The sequence below is a fragment of the Neophocaena asiaeorientalis genome, unplaced genomic scaffold (assembly GCF_003031525.2).
Source record: "Neophocaena asiaeorientalis asiaeorientalis breed wild unplaced genomic scaffold, Neophocaena_asiaeorientalis_V1.1 scaffold681, whole genome shotgun sequence".
Classification (NCBI taxonomy): Eukaryota; Metazoa; Chordata; class Mammalia; order Artiodactyla; family Phocoenidae; genus Neophocaena; species Neophocaena asiaeorientalis.
The window spans coordinates 1,146,818-1,170,364 of NW_020172271.1; the positions used below are offsets into that span (position 1 = coordinate 1,146,818).

Below are 23,547 nucleotides of genomic sequence, written 5' to 3' on the forward strand. Positions count from 1 at the left end.
AAGAAGTAAAACTATCTCTATCTGCAGATGATATGATCTTGTATATAGAAAGTCCTAAAAAATACACTAAAAAACTTTTAGAACTAATAAATGAATTTAGCAAGTTTGCAGGATACAAGATCGATTGTATTTCTATATACTTACAGTGAACAATCCAAAAATAAAATTAAAAAACAATTTTATTTATAAAAATAGGAATAAACTTAACAAAAGAAGTGCAAAACTTATACTCTGAAAACAACAAACACTGTTGAAAGAAATTAAAGGTCTAACTAATTGGAAGAACATCCCATGTTCATGGATTGGAAGACAACATTGTTAAGATGGCAATACTCCTCAAGTTGATCTACTGAATCAGTGTAATCTCTATAGTGTCTCAGCTGAGTTCTTTGTAGAAATTGACAAGCTGATTCTAAAATTTATATTGAATTTTAAGGTACCTAGAATAGCCACAATTATCTTAAAAAAGAAGAAAGTAGGAGAACTCACACTTCCCAATTTCAAAATTTAAAATAAGACAATGGTGGGAATTCCCTGGTGGTCCAGTGACTAGGACTCTGTACTTTCACTGCTGAGGGCGCAAGTGCAATGCCTGGTCAGGGAGCTAAGATCCCACAAGCCATACAGCACGACCAATAAATAAATAAATAAATAAAATAAAATGGAATAAGATAAAATAAGGCAATGGTGATCAAGACAGTGTGGTACTGGCACAAGGATAGACATATAGATCCAAGGAATAGAATTGACAGTCCAGAAATAAACCCATACATCTTTGGGCAACGGATTTTCAACAAGAGTGCCAAGACCACTTAATGGAGAAAGAATCGTCTTTTCAACAAATGGTGCTGGAAAAACTATACATTCACATGCAAAAGAATGAAGTTCTCACACCACATACAAAAATTAATTCAAAATGGATGTGTTGGGCTGCACCCCGCAGTGCTGCAAGCCCTGTCTTGCAGCTTCAAGACCGAAGAAGAAAGAGCCAGGAGTCAGTGACACGAGACATCAGGGGTTTAATGGAGCAGGGAGCTAACATGTCTGAAGCAAGGTCCTGGAGTGACACCCCACCGTGCCCAGCAGATGGCAGGCGGGACATGGCAGTGATCTTCACTACTAGGGGAAGAGGGAGATTACTAGTTATAGGGGGAATTGATGTCAGGTTGACTCATCAGTTGCCAGGGCAACCAGCAGAGGGGCGCACCCCTCACTGCTGCTTTGATAAACTAACATAGTGGCGATAGTTCTGATCTAAAGATTAGAACAATCACTAGCTGGGGTCAGGAGCAAGTACATAGGCATTTACTGATTAGGCTCTATGATTAAGAGGGAGGGTCAGTCATGTGAGCAGGGTGTAGGTGAGGCAGGGACTGGTGGAGCATGGGATGTACAGAGAGCAAGAGAACAGCCATCTTGGGTGGCCTGATCATACAGGATATAAGATATAAAACTATAAAACTCTTTGAAGAGAACATGGGGTAAATCTTCATGACCTTGGATTTGGCAAAGGATTCCTAGAAATGACACCAAAAGCATGAGGAGCAAAAACAACAAATAGATAATTGGACTTTATCAAAATTTACAAATTTTATGCTTCAAAGGACACTGTCTTAGTCCATTCGAGCTGCTATAACAAAATACCACAGACTGCACAGCTATTAACAACAGAAATTTGTTTCTCACTGCTCTTGAGGCTGGCCATCAGAGATCAGCGTGCCAGCATGGCTGGGAGAGGACCCTCCTCTGGGTTGCAGACTTCTCATTGTGTCCTCACATGGCACAAGGGGCTACGGAGCTCTGTGTGGTCTCTTTTATAAGAGCATAATTCCATTCATGAGGGCTCCACTCTCATGACCTAAGCACCTCCCAATGGCCCTATATCCTAATACCATCACATTGGGCATTACAGTTTCAACGTATGAATTTCAACGGGCGCACAAACATTCAGCTCCCACCATCGAGAAAGTGAAAAGACAGCCTACAGAATGGGAGAAAATATTTACAAATCATATTGGATAAGAGACTTGTATCCAGTACATATAAAGAACTGTTATAACTCAATAATAAAAAAGATAACCCAATTTAAAGTGAGCAAAGCGTCTGAATAGGAATGAAGTATCGACCCATACTACAATGTAGATAAATCTTGAAAACATCATGCCAAGTGAAAGAAGCCAGTCAAAAAAGGCTACATAATATATAATTCCACTCATGTGAGATGTGCACAACGGCGAAATCTTTATGTAGAGAACATAGATTAGTGGTTGCTTAGGGCAAGGGTGGGGAGAGAAGGGCGTGGGGAGAGGAGTGATAGCTAAAGGAGATGGGGTTTCTTTTGAGGTGATGAAAATTGTTCTAAAATTGGTGATAGCTGTACATATTTGTGAATCTCCTAAAAATCATTGAATTGGACACTTTAAGTGGGTGAATTATACTCTATATGAATTATATCTCCATAAAGCTGTTTAAGAAAAAAAAGAGGGGGAGGAATTTATTAGAAAGACACAGGCTCATGTAACCCTAGGGTGGGGCTGAACCTGCTGGGCCCTCAGAGGCCCTGGAACTCTGGCCCAGAGGAGGGGTCCTCACATAATCCCTAATTTACAGCATCAACCCCCTCCCCCCAGGAGTGCCTTAGAACAGCAGATCCTTGGGCCACACGCAGACCTATCGAATCACATGCTCTGGGGGCGGGGCCCAGAAAACAGCGTTTTAAGGACGCCTCTACCTGAGGGATGCTGATGCAGGTTCAAGTTTGAGAATCACTTGCGCACTGTGTAGAAGCCAGGAAGCTTCTACCTCACCTCTGTATGTGTTTCTTTCAGGGCACATGTATCCTCTGTTGTCACAGACAGATTTTCTGCACTGCCCATCCTCTCCCACACCTCACAGCAGTCTTCATGATAAGAAATGGCCACCAACCATTCCCGAATTTTAATCTCTTTTGGACCACTAGCCAAATTGTGACTAGCATCCACTTCCAATTGCAAATTCTGGGGGAGGAACTCAGGGGGCCCAGTTTGTGTAAGCAACCTCTTCAAGGTTGTTCCCAGTGTAACCTTTGAATGGAGGAAGGTTGGGGTTGGGAAGGGCCAGTTCCCAGAAAAGAGGTGACGGAAGCAGAAAAAACAATGGGTATCCCTGATGGGAGGCAAGAGAAGAAAATCTAGGATGACTAACCACTGTCGTTTGCCTGGGACTTTCCTAGTTGTAGCACTGAAAGCCTCATGTCCTGGGAAAACCCTGGGTCCTGAGCAAACTAGAACCACTGGTCACCTGAGAATTGAAGGGTGGGGCGGGAAGGGAGGGGCTTTCACTTGGGGGTGGGCACAAAAGGAAGAGAAGGAGCTTGTAAGATTCTCAAGCGAGGGCATTTAGAGATGTTGGTGCATTTTTGGTTGTTGCCATGACTGAGGTATGCTACCGACACTCCACAATTCTGACAATGCTTGAGTCAGACTTGCACAAGGAAGAATCGTCCTGCCCCAAATGCCAGTAGCTCTCCTGTTGAGAAACCCTTCCGTGACAAAATGAAGGCACGACCAGCAACCTAGCTGCACATTAGAATCACCTGGAGCTTTAAGGTACCAAGATTGGAGCCCCAAACCTAGCCCCAGGGTTTCTGATTTAACTGGTCTAGAGAGGTACCCAGGCATCACCACCCCAGGTGATTTTTTTTCTTTTTTTCGGGGGGGCTGTGTAGGATATTTGTTTCGGCATGTGGGGTATTTTTTGCGGCACGCAGACTTCTTAGGGGATCTAGTTCCCCAAACCAGGGATCAAACCTGGACCCACTGCATTGGAAGCACTGAGTCTTACCCACTGGACCACCAGGGAAATTCCCCCTCCCTCCGCCCAGGTGATTTTAATATGCAGCTGTGTTGATAGGCACCATTGAGAATCAAAGTGACATCAGGGAGGGCTGAGCTGTGGAAGTTGAAGTCTTGGGAGGTGAAGTATTGGGGCACAGGGGGAAGAGGGAAGTTGGGATGTCTGAGGCTGTAGAGCGATCTAGAAGGCTGGAGAACAATGATGAGGGCGTTGGGTTTGTTCATGGAAAGAGGCCCTGGAGTCTGGATCCAGCAGCATGGAACCAGAGCAGGTGCGTGCTCAGTGCCTACTAAGAGTAGAGTGGGAGGGAAGGTGGATCTAAATATCTAATTCTTCCAAAAGCAAGAGCCAGCTGGTAAACACTTTGACCCCAGGAATCAGGGAGATGCAGGCGCTGTGACAGGTGTGACAGTGTTTACTGGTGCTTGGCTGGTGGAGTAGCCAAGCCTTTGGCTTGTTTACAGCCTGGGTAGCTCATTCAGCTACCGTTCCTCCCGTATTTGAAAAGCCTGTTGGTTTGGGGTAAAAACTTGGGATTTCTAAGTATCTCAATAAGACCAGAAGTGACAGTTTGACTCCATATTTTTGTAAAATGGTAATTACTTCACAGTTGTTTACAATGAGCCAATTCTAAAGCACTTTCACGTGATCTTACTTGGTGCTCCTTGTGTGTTGGATGGGCAGGTATCATGCCCCTTTTTCCAGCTTATGAAGGTAGTTACTTGGCTAGAGTCATATGGCCATAAAGTGGTGGTGCTGGGACTGGCACCAGGGGGTCTAATTTTTAGGATAGCCCTCTTTCCACCATGCTGTACAAGAGAGAGTTATTTTTTTTTTCCCTACAGCCAAATGGAGTCTTCTGCATTTGTAAGGGAAGTGTAATCTGTCAGCCTGGGTGGGTTACAGTTTGACCCATATCATACCTGCCCCAATGTATTGCTTAATACCCTGAGGTAAAACTGGACTAAAAGTCAAAAACCTATGGATATAACATGACTTATAGAAATTAATCTTGTTGGGAGAAAGCTACTTTTCCCCTCCTCTATGTCTGGCTTCCAAAGAGAAGAGTTCAACGGGTGAAGGAAGACTTTGTGAGGGATTAAGGAGAAGGAATCGGGGCAGCTTGGACCTTTACTGAACTGTGTATGTTTTTTCTCTACCATTGCCCCTGGGTTCTCTGTACAGGATTTTTTTTATTTTTCTGAAATGAATTTCACCTTGTTAATGTTCAGAAAAATTCAAACCTATTCTGTTTTCCCATCCCTGTTTATCAGAACTGTCCCTCAGGGCATCCGTCTTTAAACTTTAAAGGCTCCTTTTGACTGTGGACAGTTAATTTGTGCTCTCCGTATTCCATAGAAATTCATGATCACTATTCACCATCCTACTCTCCCAGCCCCTCTCACCAGTTTGAATTTGCTTTGCAAGTGAAACTGGGGGAAAAGCTGGCCACGACCGAGGGCAGTTCTGAGCTGAAGAACCAGACAAAGGCAGGTGATATCCTCAGCACGTGAGCCCTGAATGTGGGTTTAATTGAAGGAAAGAGGTTTGTCCAATGCTGGGTTTATGGCCGTCTCAGGTTGTGCATCTGGAGGAATATGGTATAGAATATGTGCCCTATGGGTTGAAGTTGGGCCAGGAGAGGTCTGTGCTGTGCAGCCTTTTGGCAAACAGCCACTAAGATTCAGTCACACTGGCTCCTGACAATTATGACTTCAAGTTTATAGTGTCACTGTTTGGAAAAAAACACCTATGTTGTTTTAAAAGTGAAAATAATCATTATAAAGAAAAATTCAAATCATAGAAGTTTTATTAATGCATTTAACAAATATTTATTGTGTCCCTGCCATATGTCAGGCACCATTCAAAGCACTGGGGATATGAGAGTGACCTAGAGTCTACACGTTAATGGAGGGAGTAGCCAAAAAATGATAAAAATATGGAATATGTCAAGGGGTGATGTTATGAAGAAACACAGACAAGAAAGAAAGTAGAAACCACTCAAAACCCCATCCCCCAGGGCTTCCCTGGTGGCGCAGTGGTTGAGAGTCCACCTGCCGATGAGGGGGACACGGGTTCGTGCCCCGGTCCGGGAGGATCCCCCATGCCACAGAGGGGCTCACGGACCCGTGAGCCATGGCCTCTGAGCCTGTGCGTCCGGAGCCTGTGCTCTGCAACGGGAGAGGCCACAACAGTGAGAGGCCCGCGTACTGCAACAACAAAAAAAATCCCATCCCTGGAGATAACCTTTGTTAACATTTTGTTGAAAATCCTTCCAGACCCCTCTCTACCTATATAGAAACATAGATATAATTTCATGTCAATGAGTATTTTCACATGCTGAGTCATAACCTGTTTCTTTTTCCAATAATATTTTCTGACATCTTTTCATGTCATAAATAAAAATTTACATAATTTTTTTCCAGTTTGAATTTTTTTAATTTGGAAATTTTCAAACAGAGTAGAGAGAATGGTATAGTGACCACAATTACCTGTCTCCTACATTTAATAATTGTTAACATATTTGTTTCATCTATTTTTGGGGGGACAGGGCTTATGTCTGTTAAACTAAATTACAGACTTCGTGAACATCTTACCTGTTCTGTTTCTACACCAGTGGGGTGAAGGACAAGTCAATTCTGACACTACCTGGAGTTAGTATCAGACTCCACAGGCGTAAGAGCTCAGTCCCCCTCAAAACTGCCTTCACATCAAATGTCAGCCTTACTTCAGGGGTCCCCAGGCCACCTGGACTACTGACCAACTGGCTACAAATTCAGGGGTTCCCACTGCCCGCACAGGTTTGATAATCTGCTAGAACAACTCACAGAACTCAGTTAAGTGCTACACATATAATTAAAGATTTATTTAAAAGGCTATACATAGCAGGAGGTCTGGGAAGAAGACAGAACTCCCATGCCCTCTCTTGGTGGAGTCAGGGTATATCACCCATCTGGCATATTAACCTGTTCATCAACCAGAAAGCTCTACTGAGCTTCAATGTCCAGAGTTTTGATCAGGGTTTCATTACTAGGCACAGATGATTATATCAGTGTTAAGTGATTTCACTTAATCTGGTCCAAAGTTGCAACTCTCTAATCACATGCTTAGTCTTTCAAGTGACCAACCCCTATCTTGTCTTTTCATTGTTGAATTCTGAGTTCCTTATATGTTCTGGATACTGATCCCTTATCAGATATTTGATTTGCAAACATTTTCTCTCACTTTGTGGGCTGTCATTTCACTTTCTTAATAGTGTTCTTTGACACACACAAGTTTTCAGTTTTGACTAACTAAACAAATGAACTAAAATAGATAAATTGGACTATCTATTTTCCGTTTTGTTAATTGTGCTTTTGGTGCCATATCTAAGAAACCGTTGTCTAATCCAAGGTCATGAAGATACACTCCTGTTCTCTTTTAAGAGTTTCATACTCTTAGCCTTACATTTATGTTCTTTTTTATTTTTGGTATATGGTGCAAGGTAGGTCCAACATCATTCTTTTGCTTGTGGATATTCATAGACCTTTTAAACTGAGTTACTTGTCTTTCTTTGCATTTGGTCTGTAAACTCCATGAGGGCAGAGACCAAGGTGGTCCTACTAAATTTTTAATGAATGGATGAATTAGGCAACCAAAATATCAAGGTTTTTTCCTTTTGTCAGAAATTATATCAACTGTGTACAGTAACACTGTTTTCATTGTGATATTGGTAGTTAAAATCTTTTGACAATAACAATTCAGAAACAAATTAATATACAGGATGATTGGGATTGTACAACTTAACAGGCTTTGGAGCAAAACATTTGGATTCAAATCCTGATTTTCATTTAAGAAATGTGTAACCTTGGGCAGATTACCTATTTCTTATTCCTTAAAATGGGGATTTACTTTGTATAATTGTTAAAAGGATTAAATAAGACCTCATAACTACAGTACTTTACACATTGTAAGCATTCATCAAATGGTGGCAGTTAATTAATTTTTGGCTGCATTGGGTCTTTGTTGCTGCACGTGGGCTTTCTCTAGTTGCAGTGAGCGGGAGCTACTCTTCGTTGCATTGCACGGGCTTCTCACTGTGGTGGCTTCTCTTGTTGCGGAGCACGGGCTCTAGGCGCGTGGGCTTCAGTGGTTGTGGCTCACGGCTCTAGAGCGCAGGCTCAGTAGCTGTGGCACATGGGCTTAGTTGCTCGGCAGCACATGGGATCTTCCCGGACCAGGGATGGAACCCGTGTCTCCTGCATTGGCAGGCAGATTCTTAACCACTGTGCCACCAGGAAAGTCCCAGTAGTAGTTGTAAGGCCAACTGACCCGAGGCAGGGGAACACAATCAGATTCACAGGTTGCATCAGACCGAAACTCTCCGGATCACCCAGTTCCAGGAAATGACCTGGGGACTTTGAACCCAGCCCAGCCTTCCCGCCTTTCGAGGGGCGGGACTAACTGTCCCCCAGGATACCAGAGAAGACCATCAAATAAGGAATACCCTGAGCCCTCCCAGATTCACCACACCCCTTTCCCTTCCCCTATAAAATCTTGCCCAACCCTCGCCCGGGTGCGACTTCTCTAGCCGCTTTCTCTCGGATCAGTGAACCTCGCCCGGGAGCGCTCCCTAATAAAGCTCACTTGAAGCTTTCCTGTTTTCGCGGTGCCGTTTGTTAAGATCCGACCTTACAGTAGTTACTTATTATTGCAAAGGAGAAGCAGCAATGTTTGGAAATTTTCTCCATAGTACAGATTCCAAGATTTATATTTTCTTTTGTGAATTGAGAATTGTTATACCATCGATGTTTGATTCGGAAAGAAAAGCACACACAAAAACACAATTCAGTGTGTTTGTGCAAATACTCTGGAGTCAGAGCGTCCTGGGCAATAGAATGAAATACCTTTTTGGGTGTCAGAATTTAGCGGAAAGGGGCTTCTAGGCATGTTGTATTTATTTCAGTGGCACATTTTTCAGGTTTGTACAACAGTTATTTGATTACGTGTCTGTCTCCTCCATTAGGGTCTGCATACAAATCTTGTCTTAAATCATCTTTGAATTTGCAATACAGTGGACACTCCACAGATGGTTGAATTGATGCACCTTGTCCACGGGGGTCCAAAAGGACTCTATGTAGAGGAATGGATAAGTCGGAAGGAGGAGGAAAGACCTCGGATCCATTGCCAAGGAGAGGAGAGCTGCACAGGTGTGGGAGCCACGAGGGTCCTAAGGCTTCAGTCCGACGCAAGGTAGTAGAGAACCACTTCTTTCCTTCTCCCGGCCCGGTAGGGTCACTTCCGGGAGGGGGAGGCGAGACAAGAGGAGGCGTGCAAGGAAGGAAGCAGTTTACGCCGCACCAGGCGGAAGTGTGCCAAAGGTTTTGGTGCTGCCGCTTCCGGTCCGGGTAAAGGCTGCTGAGGTATGCTGCATGGTCTGTGTCGGGCTGGGACAGATTTCTGAGGGCAAGTCAGCGGGTTAAGAGGCGAGAACCGGCGTGTAGACTCAGAAGTCTAGAGTCTAGTGGTAAGATCGGAAAAACAACCAGGAACTTGAATACGATCTAACCTCTGTTTCCGAGGGGGTAACTTCAACAGGGAACCCCTCTGCCCTGGTAACGGCCAAAGAGGAGATGGCGCCAGTCAGGGAGCGGCCGTGGCCGACAAAGTGAGGAAGCGCGAAGGCGGAGCAGCCGGAGAATCCTCGGGAGAAAACACCAGAGCCATCGCTGCCGCCACCACCGCTACCACCATGGAAGGAGCAAAGCCGACATTGCAGCTCGTGTACCAGGCAGTGCAGGCGCTCTACCACGACCCAGATCCCAGCGGAAAGGAGCGCGCCTCGTTTTGGCTTGGGGAGTTGCAGCGTTCGGTGAGGGGCCGAGAGAGGCCATTCTGCGCCGCGGGGCAAGGGCGGGGTGGGACCTCGGCTGGAGCCGGCGCCCGGCCGTTGGCCTCCTTAGGTCCTCCTTGGGGAGGAGCTGCTGCCGCGGGGTGGGGCTGCGAAGCTACATCTACGCGGCTTTTCGGAAACTAGTTGCAGCTGGCCGGTCGCGAAGTGGCCCTTTCCCCACCCCGTAGAATCTGGTTTGTAGGTCCTGTACTTCTCGCTCGTAGCTTCGATCTGGTCCTCTAAGTTTCACCCTTGCTACTACTTGTTTCTTAGGCCTTGATTTTCCGTTTTGTCTTTCTTCAACCAAATCCAATCCCAGTCTTTCTCTGTCTTCCACTTAAGGATGTTTTATCCGTCTCTCTTCGGTGTCCAGGTGTTACTCCGGCAATTCCTTCCCACTCATAGCCTTACATCTCACTGTTTCTTGCTGCTTTTCACTCTAGTTTGAGTACATTCTCGAAACTTCTCAGGTTTCTAGATCCTTGTACACGTGAGTTTTCCCCGTGTTTTGGAGTGCAACATAACGTAAAGAAAAAAAAAATCAATTCTCGTTTCAGAAAATCTTTGCAGTTCTCATTTTGCAGCATATTGGTTTTCTAACCTTCTCTTTCCCCTGATTTTTAGCTTCTTTATAAGATACGGGTATCGTAGCTGCCTTGATTATTACAGATAATTGTGTCAGCATCCAATGAGGGGGTTAATTGCAACCTGTTATACTTATTGTATTTCTGCGTTCTTTGAATCTCGTGTATTATATTTCCTCCTCTAATTTTCCTACTTACCCCTGCAGTGCTTTAATTCAGTGTGATAATGTGTACTTGGTCATATTGCTGACTTTACCTTTCTTATTTTTGCATTTTATATGCCTAAGTATGTTTTAAAATTTGCTCCCTCCCCTTCCATTTCTTTTTTTAAACTCATAACTAGTACTTAAAGATGCTCTGCCCTTTTGAATCAGCTCCTAGGCTGTGAGTGCATAATAAGTATTTTAAAATTTGCAACTTTGAATATTACACTTAAAAAAAAAATCGGGAACCCAAGTCCTGGGTGACCTCATGGGAAGAGAAAGGAATAAGACTCACGGTAGGCTACACAGGAAAATCATTCATATGTGGTCTTAGTGTTTAGTTAGTTTTTGTGATCTGGGGAGCCATACGTCCCTTATCTTAAAGTTTTCAAAGTAAAAATAGGAGAAATGCTACACCATACCAAAAGTCAGCCTTCCCTACTAAACCTGCTTATTGCAGTATGTATTTTAAATCAGTATTTTAGTGCTTACCATGTACCAGCAACTGCTAGGTGTTGGTATATGGAAATGAACCAGACAAAAAAAATATTTGCTTGGCACAAAAACATCTTTGCTTGTGATGTTTAAACGAGTTAATACCTACAAAGAGCTTAACAAAGTTCTTGGAACCTAGAACTCAAAATATGTTAGTAATTGTTATTTAAATATTAGTCACTTAGTTTCCACTAGTCTGTTACAGACTTACATCATCACCATCATCACTATTATCACTATTTACAGTCAGGTCCCAACAGGAACAGATGGCACACTTGAAATAGGCTAATTTGAGGAGGATTTGTTTTATAAAGGTACTGTTTATAAAGATGTGGATATAATGGGGTACCACAAAAGATAGTGTAGTACCCTGTAGCCAAACTGTTAACAGCCCTAAGCTGTTAACAGCCAGAAGAGGTAAGAGAGAGAGTGGTTACTTCTTGGACTCTCAGGAGAAGTATGGAGTTGGCTGCCTTGAGAGGAATTGTAGTTTTCAGTTGAAGGGACATAGCCAGCATGAGGTGATTCTGCAGGGAGGAAGCTGGAGGAATAAATATCTACACCTTATTCTCCTAACTTCCTCCTGGAATTCCCCATTGGGCAAACCTAACCCTAAGCTAGGGGACTCAGGAACCTGTTGATCTGTTCCATAGAGGTCAGCATACTGGGGCAGAAAACATGGTAGAGAAGAGTGGAAAAGTGGACCTGGAAAATAGTACAGTCATACATCATAATTTTTAGGCAACTTCAGCATCTGGATTGACAATTCAGCTAACACTTTGGCTTCTTAATTCCTTTACTTTTTTCTGAGCCACCTGGTCACACAGTCACATCTTGGATCTTGTCATTGCTAAAAAGTCACCAACCCCCCCCAAATCACTAACACACGCATTGAGCTCCGATCACACAACCAACTGAAATTCTTCTAGTTTGCTGGCTCAGGAATCTCAAGTAACGTCATGTAACAGTTTTTACTTTTTTGAAATCTTACATAATTTGAATTTTATCAAAATAAAAAACTTATTAATTTATTGTTAATTTAGTAATAAAAGTTACTGTTAAAATTTTAAAGATTTAAGCCAAACTTTAAAAACTTTCTAAAGTTATAAAATGGGAATAGTTTTACAAGATTTAGGAAGAAAAAAGAGCAGTTTCATAGTTTCTCCTATGAAAGATGAGGATTTAGGCTTCCTCTGCTTCCTCACACCCCATCACTCATAGGTATACCTGTGGTATACCACATTTTTGGTTAACATAGGTATACCACATTTCTGGTTAAATCATTACACATTGTGAATCATGAAGTGTGTATACCATGATAATTTCTTTTTTGTGCAACTTTTTTTTTTGGTGGTAATCATTACCTTTTTCTTTTTTTCACGTTTGCCTTATTTTCTATATATCTACAGTAATTCATCCCAAACTCTCTGTTAGTAAGTGTAAATATCCTCTTAGTATGTTCACACTGGTAATCTGTTTCCTTTTTTGGTGGAAGGAAACCTCTCCCGAGAGCCCTCTATCTCCCTGCTTCAATCTGGCCTGGTTGTTCTCCAGGTCTCTTGCATAATTATTCTGGCATCTCACTGTCCTAGGGAATTCCTTTTTCTTTCTTGTATTGGATGTGCTGAATCCTGGATCCAATGATCTTTTCTTGAATTACTCCCTCATTTGACAGATAATTGAGAGGGGAAACTTCATCTCTTCTCTCTCATTGTTGGTCTTTTTTCTTGGACCACTTTTACCCTGAGAGTTCTCTAGTCTTCTGCCTGGAGGTTATGAACTAGGCTGCCAGTGGCAGGTAGGAGAATGGACTGGAGGATGAATCTAAACGCTAAGTATGTAGACTTTAGTTTATTTAATCTGTTTTCAGTATGATACTCCTGTCCTTAGGTGAGTCTGTTGTCCAAGAGTCCAGAGTCCCTCTACTTCAGTCTCTGCAAAGTAAACCTTGAGTTTTCTGTGATGGTGGGAGGATAGTATAGTAGCCTGGCCCCTCAGAGTCAGGGAGAAAATCTAGGAAACTAAACCGCTTACACAGATTTTGAAGCCATTCCTTTGTTATTTGTTCTATCTGTGCATCTGTCTTCAGGTGTATCTCAGTACTTCTAATTCTTGAGCCTTACTGGGATTTTGGAATTAGTTTGCCTCTTGGCTTCCCCCATTATTATCCCTTCCCCCTCCCTGCTACCAGGCAAATTTCTGCTTTCTCAGACCTTCTCTGAGAGTTAACACTCACCCAGCAGCTTTCTCCTTTTCACAGTTTTGTTAATATTTGTGTTTCCATTTTCTGTCCTTGTGGGTTCCCTCATCCTTGGGGAAAAAAAATCTTTTTACTCTGATTTTGGAGGGAATTTGAGGGCAAACAGATGTTTCAATCAGTTAAATTGTGTTAAACAGAAGTCTTAGTTCTTGAATTTCATCAAAACCTTATCTCATTAACTGGCCCTTTTTCTTTGTTAGGTCTTGTCTTTTTCCAGGGACTGTCGTTCTCATCCCTTTCTTCAATATACCACCAACCCTTCACCTCTGATTTGGTAGAACTTGAGCATGTGTATCCAATTGCTTCTTCTGTCCGATTTTAGTGCTCTGCATCTTATTATCTGAATTCTCAGGAACCTTGATCTTTTGGTTATCCTGTGTCTCACTTGTATCCTAAAACTCCCTCTTTACTGGATCCTTCCCATCAGCATTCACACAGCTGTAGTATCTCCCAGAATAAGCAAATGGTTTTTTGTGGGGAGGGGATGCAGCCTTTGTCTGGTTATATGATTTTTTAATTTTTTTCTTACCTTTGGACTTTTACTATTACTTTTCCCCAATCCTGTCTTCAAATGAAGAAACTAGCCCACCTTTTCAAAGCCTAGCTAGCTTAAATTCTTTCTCCTTAAAGTCTTAACAGATTCTCTTCCACTGAAAGTCATTTCTGCCCCTGCCCCAACACCAAAAGCACTTTAATTGTATTTATCATTTTTTTAACGTTTTTGAAAATTTGTTTTGTCTCCCCCAATAGACAGTAGGATCCTTTCAGATGTTTATATAATCTGATACCCATAGTTGAAGGAATAAACCATGATAATATTAAGAAATGATCAGGCTTCCCTGGCGGTGCAGTGGTTGAGAGTCCACCTGCAGATAAAGGGGACACGGGTTCGTGCCCCAGTCCGGGAATATCCCACATGCCGCGGAGCGGCTGGGCCCAACACACAGTTTCTTAAAAATGTTCCTGAATGCATAGCTGCTTGTAGCACCTCCAAAGGGGCAGTTGGATGACTCAGATTTGTCTTTTTCTATACATTTCATTTATTTTTGCTGCTTCTCTCTAACATATCTATGGATGATTGAAAATAAACAATATTATTCAGTCTCCTATGATGCTCTGTTTTCAGTCTTTCCAATCTTTTTTTAAAAAGCAGTCTTTATGAGATAAGTTTTTATTACCCTCATTTTATGCTTTGAACAACTTGAGTACAGAAAAGGAGAGGAACTTTTTGACACAATAAGCCTTTCTTGAAGTGGTCACTAAATGACATTTTAAACCAAAAATCTGTTTTAGAGTAGTCACAAAACATGCAGTGTAGTAGCATAGTGTTTTAATTTTCAATTTGAAATTGATAAAGAATTCCCTGGTGGTCCAGTGGTTAGGACTCTGTACTTTCACTCAGAGGGCCCCGGGTTCAGTCCCTGGTTGGGAAATTAAGATCCCACAAGCCGCGCACCGTGGCTGGGGAAAAAAAAAATCTACTTTAGTTGAAAACAGAAAATGTAGTAACTAAAATTATGCCATATAAAGTAGCATCCAAAACTGTACAGTCCCTAAGAAAATTAACCAAAAAATGGAATTGGTAAGGAACAGAATTTCCCTGGTTTGTTTCAAAACCACTTTGAATAATATACGTTTTGAAAAACTATTATTCTTACTTCCCTCTTCCCCATACTTACTAATCTTAGGGTCATTTAGTATAGTTACAATGATCCTGGTGACAATAGATTTGCTATAACGGTATAATTTGGACATGGTTCAGCCCATGCTATGAGTTAGCATCTTTTTCTCTGGTATTTGTATAAAACAGCCATTTTCTGAAGAATCTACATTCATTGAGCTTTTTTTCCACCAAAATTCTTGGAAACAGCCTACAGCCATGTTTTTGTTTTATGGGATAGGCAGATATCACTGATGTCTTCCAAGTGTTTTAAAAGGAAAAATTATTTTGAGACAGAGCTTAAAGGAAGCCTATTTAACAGTGGACTGCTCTGAATACTTAGTAGTTTCTTTTGTCTACCTCTAGTAACCAAAATTAGTAGACAATGCAGAAACCAATGGAAGCAAAGACCATCTCTTTATAGGGTTAATTAATTGTGCTACTCATTTTTTTTTTTTTTTTTTGCGGTACGCGGGCCTCTCACCGCTGTGGCCTCTCCCGTTGCGGAGCACAGGCTCCGGACGCGCAGGCTCAGCGGCCATGGCTCACGGGCCCAGCCGCTCTGCGGCATGTGGGATCCTCCCGGACCGGGGCACAAACCCACGTCCCCTGCATCGGCAGGCAGACTCTCAACCACTGTGCCACCAGGGAAGCCCAGTCAAGTGACTCTTAAAACATAAACATGTTTTTGAAAGGCAAGCCTTCTAGAAAATAGAAAATGTTCGTGTACAACTTCTTTGGTGTCAGTTAGTTCAGTGAACATAGGAATACTGTATACTTTGCATTGCTGGAAAATGGGAGTCTTTAAGTAAATGATAAAAACCAAAGGCCTTTCAACTGGATAGTATACCACTCTGGCTATATTGTCTAATATGATTGCCATTACCCACATGGCTATTGTGGCTGTTTCAATTTAAGTTAATTAAAATGAAGTTAAAATCAATTCCTTAGTTGCACTGCCACATTCCAAGTCTTGGACAGTGCAGATATAGTCATTTCATGTCCTTGTTGTATTGGAGCTTATGAATGGCAATTTGTGATGGTATTTCTGTTGGCATGATAGTCTGTTATCTGGTGGCATTCATCTGTATTTGGATTAGTTTATTTCTCATCTTCCCAGGCCTTGGACCAGAGTCAGTGGTTTGAAACAGGATATAAAATCTGGATACTGCTACATTTTCTAAGTTGCCATTTTAACCATTTTTAGGCGTACAGTTCAGTGGCATTAAGTACATTCATGTTGTGCAGTCATCACCACCACCCATCTCTGGAACTTTTTCGTCTTCCCAAACTAAAACTCTACCTATTAAAGGATAATTCTCCATCCCCTCCTCTCTTCAGCCCCTGGTAACCACCATTCTCCTTTTTTTTTCCTCTCGGAATTTGACTACTCCAATTACCTTATGAGTAGAATGATACAATATTTTCCTTTTGGTGTTTGGCTTATTTCACTTAGAATAATATCTTCAAGGTTCATCATGTTGTAGACTATGTCAGAATTTCATTCCTTTTTACAAATTATGGTGAAATACACATAGCATAAAATTTACCACTTTAACCATTTTTAAGTGTGTAGTTCAGTGGCTTTAAGTACATTCACATTGTTGTGCAACCATCATCACCGTGCATCTCCAGAACGTTTTTCATCTTGTAAAAATGAAAATCTGTACCCATTAAAACACAGTTAACTAACTCCCCATTTCTCTCTCCCTACAGCCCCTGGCAACCACCATTCTGCTTTTTGTCTCCATGAACTTGACTACTCTAGGTACCTCATATAAGTAGAATCATACAGTATTTGTCCTTTTGTGACTGGCTTTTTTCACTTAACATAATGTTCTCAGGGTCCATCCATGTTGTAGAATGTGTCAGAATTTCATCCCTTTTTAAGGCTGAATAATATTGTGTGTACCACATTTTGTTTACCTATTCATCTGTTGATACACACTTGGGTAGCTTCCACGTTTTGGCTATTGTGAATACTATTATGAGCACAGGTGTACAAATATCTGTTGGAGTCCCTGCTTTCAATTCTTCTGAGTATATCACCAGAAGGGGAATTGCTGGATCATATGGTAATTCTATGTTTTTTTTGAGGGACTGACATACTATTTTCTAGATTTCACGGAATTTTAAGCTCTTGGGTTTTTTTTGTTTTGTTTTGGCCGAGCTATGTGGCATGTGGGATCTTAGTCCCCAACCTGGATCGAATCTGTGCCTCCTACAGTGGAAGTGCAGAGTCTTAACCAGTGGACCGCCAGAGAAGTCCCATAAGCTCTGTTGAACTTAAAAACATTTAATTCTTAGAAAGTTGCGCTTGCTCAGATTACCTCTCCTGTGTTTCCCTAGCTTGTACCCTGGTACTGAAATATTACCAGAGAGTGTTGTATTGTTATATAGGTGAAGTTCCAGAGAGAAGCTTTATTTCTCTTTACTGGAAGTTCACAGTACTGCTAATGGGGATAATTTTGTAGTGTTTGGCATGCAGAACCCCTTGAAAGTACCGATTTAATTTTCCTCTTTCTGGTTAGACTTTCCAAAATGAAAATATTATGAAATTTGTATTTTTTTTTCTTTTGGTAAGAAATTTTCTGTTAACAGAGTTTACATTATATTTTTTACTTTTTTATTCAAGCCCACTGCACTCTTCAGTTTTTCTCCATATTTACTGTTTACTTGTATTTTCTGTCTCAACCATAGTTAACACCATTTATACAGATGGCCCTAAAGCAGAACACACTTAGAACTAGTCTTAAAAAGGTACATGTTTTTACATAAGCACTCAGAGTTTTCTAACACTATAATGCATTTTTTATTAAACCTTAAGCTAGACATCTCATATTTCTATACAGTTAAGAAACTTGAATCTTCAGCATTGTGTTAGTGTATGCTTAGTATGTTGGATAGTACTCTCATTCTTCAGGTTTATTCGAATTGTTATAAAACTTGCTTAGATAGGCAGGAATAGAAACCGGTGACTAAAAGAAATCCATTTTCTATATTTTGGCTTTCAGGAAGCCTTCACATGGGCTACCCATTTGCTTCAAAAGCTTGAAATGGTTTCAAGCTTGGCATTTTCTACTTTTTTTTTTTTTTTGCGGTACGCGGGACTCTTACTGTTGTGGCTTCTCCCCGTTGCGGAGCACAGGCTCCAGACGCGCAGGCTCAGCGGCCATGGCTCACGGGCCCAGCCGCTCCGCGGCATGTGGGATATTCCCGGGCTGGGGCATGGACCCGTGTCCCTTGCATCGGCAGGCGGACTCTCAACCATTGCGCCACCAGGGAAGGCCCAACGTTTTCTACTTCTTTTTGCGTTACGCGGGCCTCTCACTGTTGTGGCCTCTCCCGCTGCGGAGCACAGGCTCCGGACGCGCAGGCTCAGCGGCCATGGCTCACGGGCCCAGCCGCTCCGCGGCATGTGGGATATTCCCGGACTGGGGCACGAACCCGTGTCCCCTGCATCGGCAGGCAGACTCTCAACCACTGTGCCACCAGGGAAGCCCAACATTTTCTACTTTTAAAGCAGGGCTGCCTAATATAATTAGTAAGGCCCACAGTGAATTGATTATCAAGGAATGCATGCTTCAGTCACTCCAAACCCAAGCTGACCTTATGGATCCAGATTTATTTATCTTTTTTCAGGGCCGGTCTTGAGGTTAATATTCACATGCATAGGTAGCTGAGGGTTTTTAATTTGGATAGGGATTCTTTACAGTTGTTGAGGAAAAATTTTGGCAAAATTTCTCAGTATCATTATGTGTGAGCCACAGCTACAGATTTGAGCCAAAGTTTATTTGATAGAGGCCATTATGACACAGGATTGTTTGAAAATGCTTGTCCCAGAAATACTGGGATTTCATCAGAAACTCAGGAGACCACAGCATGCAGTGCTGTAGTCATTTGGTCTTACTGATTCCTTTCATTGAGATCAAGATAGAGTAATGCATATGGGCACTACCATCTTCCAACATTGTCATGAAGATAAGAGTGTTTGAGTATTTCTCCTGGAATTTGAATAGCTTATGATGTTTTAAAGAATTATTTTTAGCCAGGAATCTCTTTCCTCCTATAAGGGAAATAATATCTCCCTCTTAATTATCTATTCAGTTATTATGGGGATGGCTGTGAAAATGTAAATTGGCTGAACTTATCTCTGTAAATGAGCTTTTTTGCTTCTAGAAAACTTGTTTATGCATACACGGGTAGTCTATGGTTCTGGGAGCTTGCTTGGGGCTTTATGATTATTTTTCACTTACACTCTGCTTTTGGAGTTGGGAGTTGTTTACTTATCACTGCTGTGGTGAAGGTATTAGCTAAGTTTCATTTCACCATAGTTTCTGTATTTCAGACCATCTTGCAAAACAAATTTTTTGAAAGATAACAATTTTAGGTAGTGATGGTTTTCTTTTGAGATCTATAGCTTATATTTTTCCTAGTATCCACTCATATCATTTTCTCTTCTGAAAACCATCAGAAAGTACTTGTGACAGACCTAGCAATTTATCTTAAATTTGTAAAATTTTCATAAAGGATTAGATACAAAAACTTAAGACAGTTGACTGACAAAAAATTCCTTTCTCTTTTTCAGGTTAATAAGACTAGTTTGTTCTTTACCTGTCTCATGAAAATGACTTTTTCTTGATTTGGGAAATTCTGATTTTCTAGCTCTATACCATATTGGTACAAGGCATGTGTCTATAACGCTGCAGTGTCTGATTGACTGTTTTTTAGGGGTTCTTTTTACTGTGCTCTTGCCTGGTCTGCTCCTCCTTCCAGTATACTATAAATCTTTATTTAATAGATGTATTATTCACTAATTGAAATGTTTTTAAAAAGTACAGCAGTCTTACACATTTATTCTTACTTATCAAATTTCATTGAAATATTTGTATTTCCAGAACCTAATTTTCTATTTGCCAGAGCTCTTCTGTTTTCAGTGAAGTATTTTTAAGTAATGCTGCTTAATTTGAGGAGTTTTTGTATAGGATTAACTAGCAGCTCTAATCTGCTTCTGATTCTTGGCAGCTGATGAATCCTTAGCACCCTCCCCCCCCATCTGGGTGTGTACTTGCAATGTTAAGGGTCTGCTCAGTGATTTCCGTTGATTAGGCAGTTTTAGAACTGTTAGTGTAGAAATGAGTCTTGGAGCAGTCGTGACCGTTAAAGAAAAAAGGGCAAGTACTTTTAGGATCTGCTGTGAAGTATAATGAAAGACTTAGAGCATGTTAGTGAAAGGATTGCTGGGCCATAGCCTGCTTCATATTCATCACATAGTCATGGAAATATCTTTTGAAAAGACTGATAATAAAGGCCTGTTCTGCTACTGCTTTGTGAAATGGAAGATTGGAATTAGTTGCTTAAATGGAAAATGTTCTCTTGTTGCAGCCTCTTTGAAATGTGCTGCTAGTGGGAGCTGCAGCTTCCTCCTGCTGACTCTGAGCCCCAGGCTTCGGTTGAGATGGTCCTTTCAGAAATGTGGAGCTTAGTCCAAGCCTGGATTTCAGTGGGTAGCACCTGGCATCTGTGGCTAGAAAGTCCTATGAAGTGTAAGTGCTTTATTCTCTCCTTGTAAAGAATCCCTTTTCCTTTCTTCTTTCTGCAGCTTAGCAGAGGGGAAGAGCAGTGAGCAATGTACTACAGTATCTGAGGTATCAGGATTTGGTTGCATTTTCTTAATGATTCAGTGATCAAAACAGGATTACTTGTTTTTTGGATGCCAACAATTCTTAAACCCTCCTGGAATTCAAAATAAAGGGACAAGTTATGACCCCTTAATATATAGTACTGGCAGTATCATCCTGGGTAATTTTTCACTGACAGTTTACTTAGTAGACTGTGATATTCAAGTTTCCCAGGTTTCTTTAGAGGTCAGTTTTGTATTTCGTTCTTGTTCCAAAAGACAAATATTTGAAAAGAGAGGCACACTTGACCAGTGGGTGAGGCAGCATCAAGATAAATAAGGATGCTTGAAATGAGAAGACAGTTCTTTTTCACTTCGGTTCTACTTGACACATTTACACAAGGAGCAGTATGGGAATTTTCATAAGACCGATTCCTCATAGAATTGTCCTAGGAAATACATATAGCTGCCATCTATATTTTAGTTTAGTTAAAAAACAGAAAACTATGATAACATAATGAGCGTTAGAAGATGCAAAGTTTATATTTGGTTTAGTTGCCTGGGGTTACCTGCTATTCTCCTTTTTTTTTTTATATTTCAGAAATACTGGTAATATTTTAAAGTAAGGTCATTCCAGAAAAGACTCCCATTTTGGGGAGACTTTAAGTTTCCCTTCACTGAAATTTTTCTGAGATTCTTAAATCTTCCGATTTTGGCTAGGAAAATATTGAGCTTCTTCTCATTGCTAAAGCAAAATATATATTTAAAACAAAACAGAACCAAGGCTCCAACTGGGTAAGGCAAGTAAAGTTCTACAAATGAGGACTCTGAATGAAAAAGGTCCTTTCAGGGCCTTTGTTTTCTTTATCTGTAAACTGGTTTGCTTGTTTTTTCTTGCCCTTTCTCTCTCTAAACATTGTGGATTCTGTCCTTATAGCTTACTCTCAATCCAGTAAGTATCTTAGCTACCTGGTAAAAGAATGGGCTTCATGTTTGGGAAAACAAAGAGGTGTTACAGATTTATGAGGTGATAGTATCTTGTCATTTTGCTTCATATTTAATAATTTAAAATATATTTGTTTAAATGGCTCTATGGCCAGGAGATTTTGAGAGAGGCAGAAATAATTAAGGTTGTTCTTTACTTTTGAAGAGCTTACAGTCTATTAAAAAAGGTGAACAAAGGCCCAAATAATTACAATATAAAGTTCTACAATTGAGCTGTTACAGTCAAGGGTACCTTGGTAGTAAGGAAAAAGGATTACTCCTCCAATATTTTCTCTTTATTTCTGGCTTTCAGGAGTTTGAATATGATGTGTTTAGCATTTGTTTGTTTGTTTGGGGGAGTGGGGGACAGTAACATTCTCTGTTGCCCTTGTCTACTGTAGTCTTTAGCAGTTCCAGTGTCCAGTGTTCTCATTGGTGGGGCTTTCTCAGTGATTCTGTCCTCCCCTGTGGCATTCATGCTCTGCCTTGCATCTGGCAGATTTTGTGCAGGATAAATTTTTTTTGCCCTTCCTTCAGTGGTAGGAGACCTCTGTGGTGTTATTGTTATAGTATCATGGGCTCAAGACGGTTTTATGCCCTGTCCTTTACGGGTAGAGGTGTTTTTCTTTTACCCTTACTGCAACAGCAATGGGTCTTACTTAACCTATTAAGCCTTGAGGGTAACATCATTTGCTGCCCTTCCCATACCAGTTAAGGCTTTTGTTCAGTAGGGGAGAAGGGTCTAGTCAGAGCTTTTTGTGTCCTTTCTGCTATTGTGGCTACTCCTGTCCTCCAAGACCGTACCACCAAAGAGGTTTTCTCTGGTCTCCTGCCCTACCCCCATTCTTTCTCCTGAGTATTTGGTGGAGGTGTGTGGATAAGAGCCTGTAGGTGGTTGTGAATTCCCCTTGTGTCCAAGAGTCCCATGGGTTTTATATGTACATACTAGCCCATACATATACAATTTTAAAAATCAATTTGTTAATAATTTTAATTGAATTTTTATTACCTGGTCATCTGGTGCCCCATATCTCTTTTCTTTTTTCTGCCACAGATGAGCCAACACTTGGTGAGGTCTCTTTAGATTTCAGTCTACTTGGTTGTCCTGGGACCTCAGCTTTCTGATGCATTTAAGAAAAGTTACTTTGTAGTTTATTTGCATTTATTTATTAACTCCAAAGCAATGTTCTTTTCCACTTTCTGCATCTTAGGAGAATGTGAAATTCCTCTCAGGTATATAGATTCATTTATTTTAAGCCCTACAAGATATTGTTGCTTTATATAGTCAGTGTTCACAGAGATTTACTTACATACTTAGCCTTTCCGTTACTCTTCATTCCTTCCTGATTTCCATGTTTCTATCCAGAATTATTTTCATTCTGCTTGAAGAACACCCTTTAGTATTTTCTTTGTTCTATTGGTAATGAACTCTCTTCTTTTATTTTTTTTCTTTTGGTCCCAAAGTGTGTTAATTTTGTTGCATTTTGGAAGGATTTTTTGCTGGGTATAAGTAACCAATTGGCAATTATTTTCTTCCAGTACTTTGAAGATATTTGGTTCCCATTTTTCATTTTGGCAAGTCAGCTATCAGTCTAATTGTTCCTTTAAAGGTAATACATGTTTTTTCCTCTTGCCTTTAAGATTTTCCTTTTTGTCTTTAGCAGTTTTTTAGCAGTGTTATTTGATGTGCTTAGGTCTGGTTTTCCTATTGTTAGGGTTTACAGAGTTTCTTAAACTGTGGCTTGTTGTCTTATTAGTTTGGAAATTCCTCAGCCATTATGTTTAAATAGTGTCCCATTTTTTTCTTTTCCTTCTGAGATTTCTGTCATGTTTTTAGACTTTTTCACTATGTCCCATATGCCACTTGCATTCTTCCTATTCTTTACCTTTATTCTTTTTTGAGTTTGTGCTTCAGGTCTTATTTTCTATTGACCTATTCTCTAGCATAGTAATCTTTTCTTCAGTCGTCTGATTTGCTATTCAGCCCTTCCATTTGGGTCTTAATTTCAGTTACTGTATTTTTCAGTTCTAGAAT

At 41.0% G+C, this 23,547-nt stretch overlaps 1 protein-coding gene across 4 annotated transcripts in view; it reads left to right on the forward strand.

The window, feature by feature from the left end:
* Nucleotides 1-23,547, forward strand: part of TNPO3 (transportin 3) — a 109,050-nt gene that overhangs the window by 18,395 nt on the left and 67,108 nt on the right. For 2 of the 4 annotated variants that reach the window (XM_024762758.1, XM_024762768.1), the window contains exon 1: nucleotides 9,559-9,685. Coding sequence is in view for 1 of the 4 variants with exons in the window: in XM_024762744.1 (XP_024618512.1) it covers nucleotides 9,566-9,685 (120 nt within the window). In the remaining 3 variants the exon portion in view is untranslated. Of the gene's footprint in view, nucleotides 1-8,839; nucleotides 9,686-20,293; nucleotides 20,455-23,547 lie in introns of those variants that run through there. The other 2 variants (XM_024762751.1, XM_024762744.1) reach the window with 2 other exon arrangements.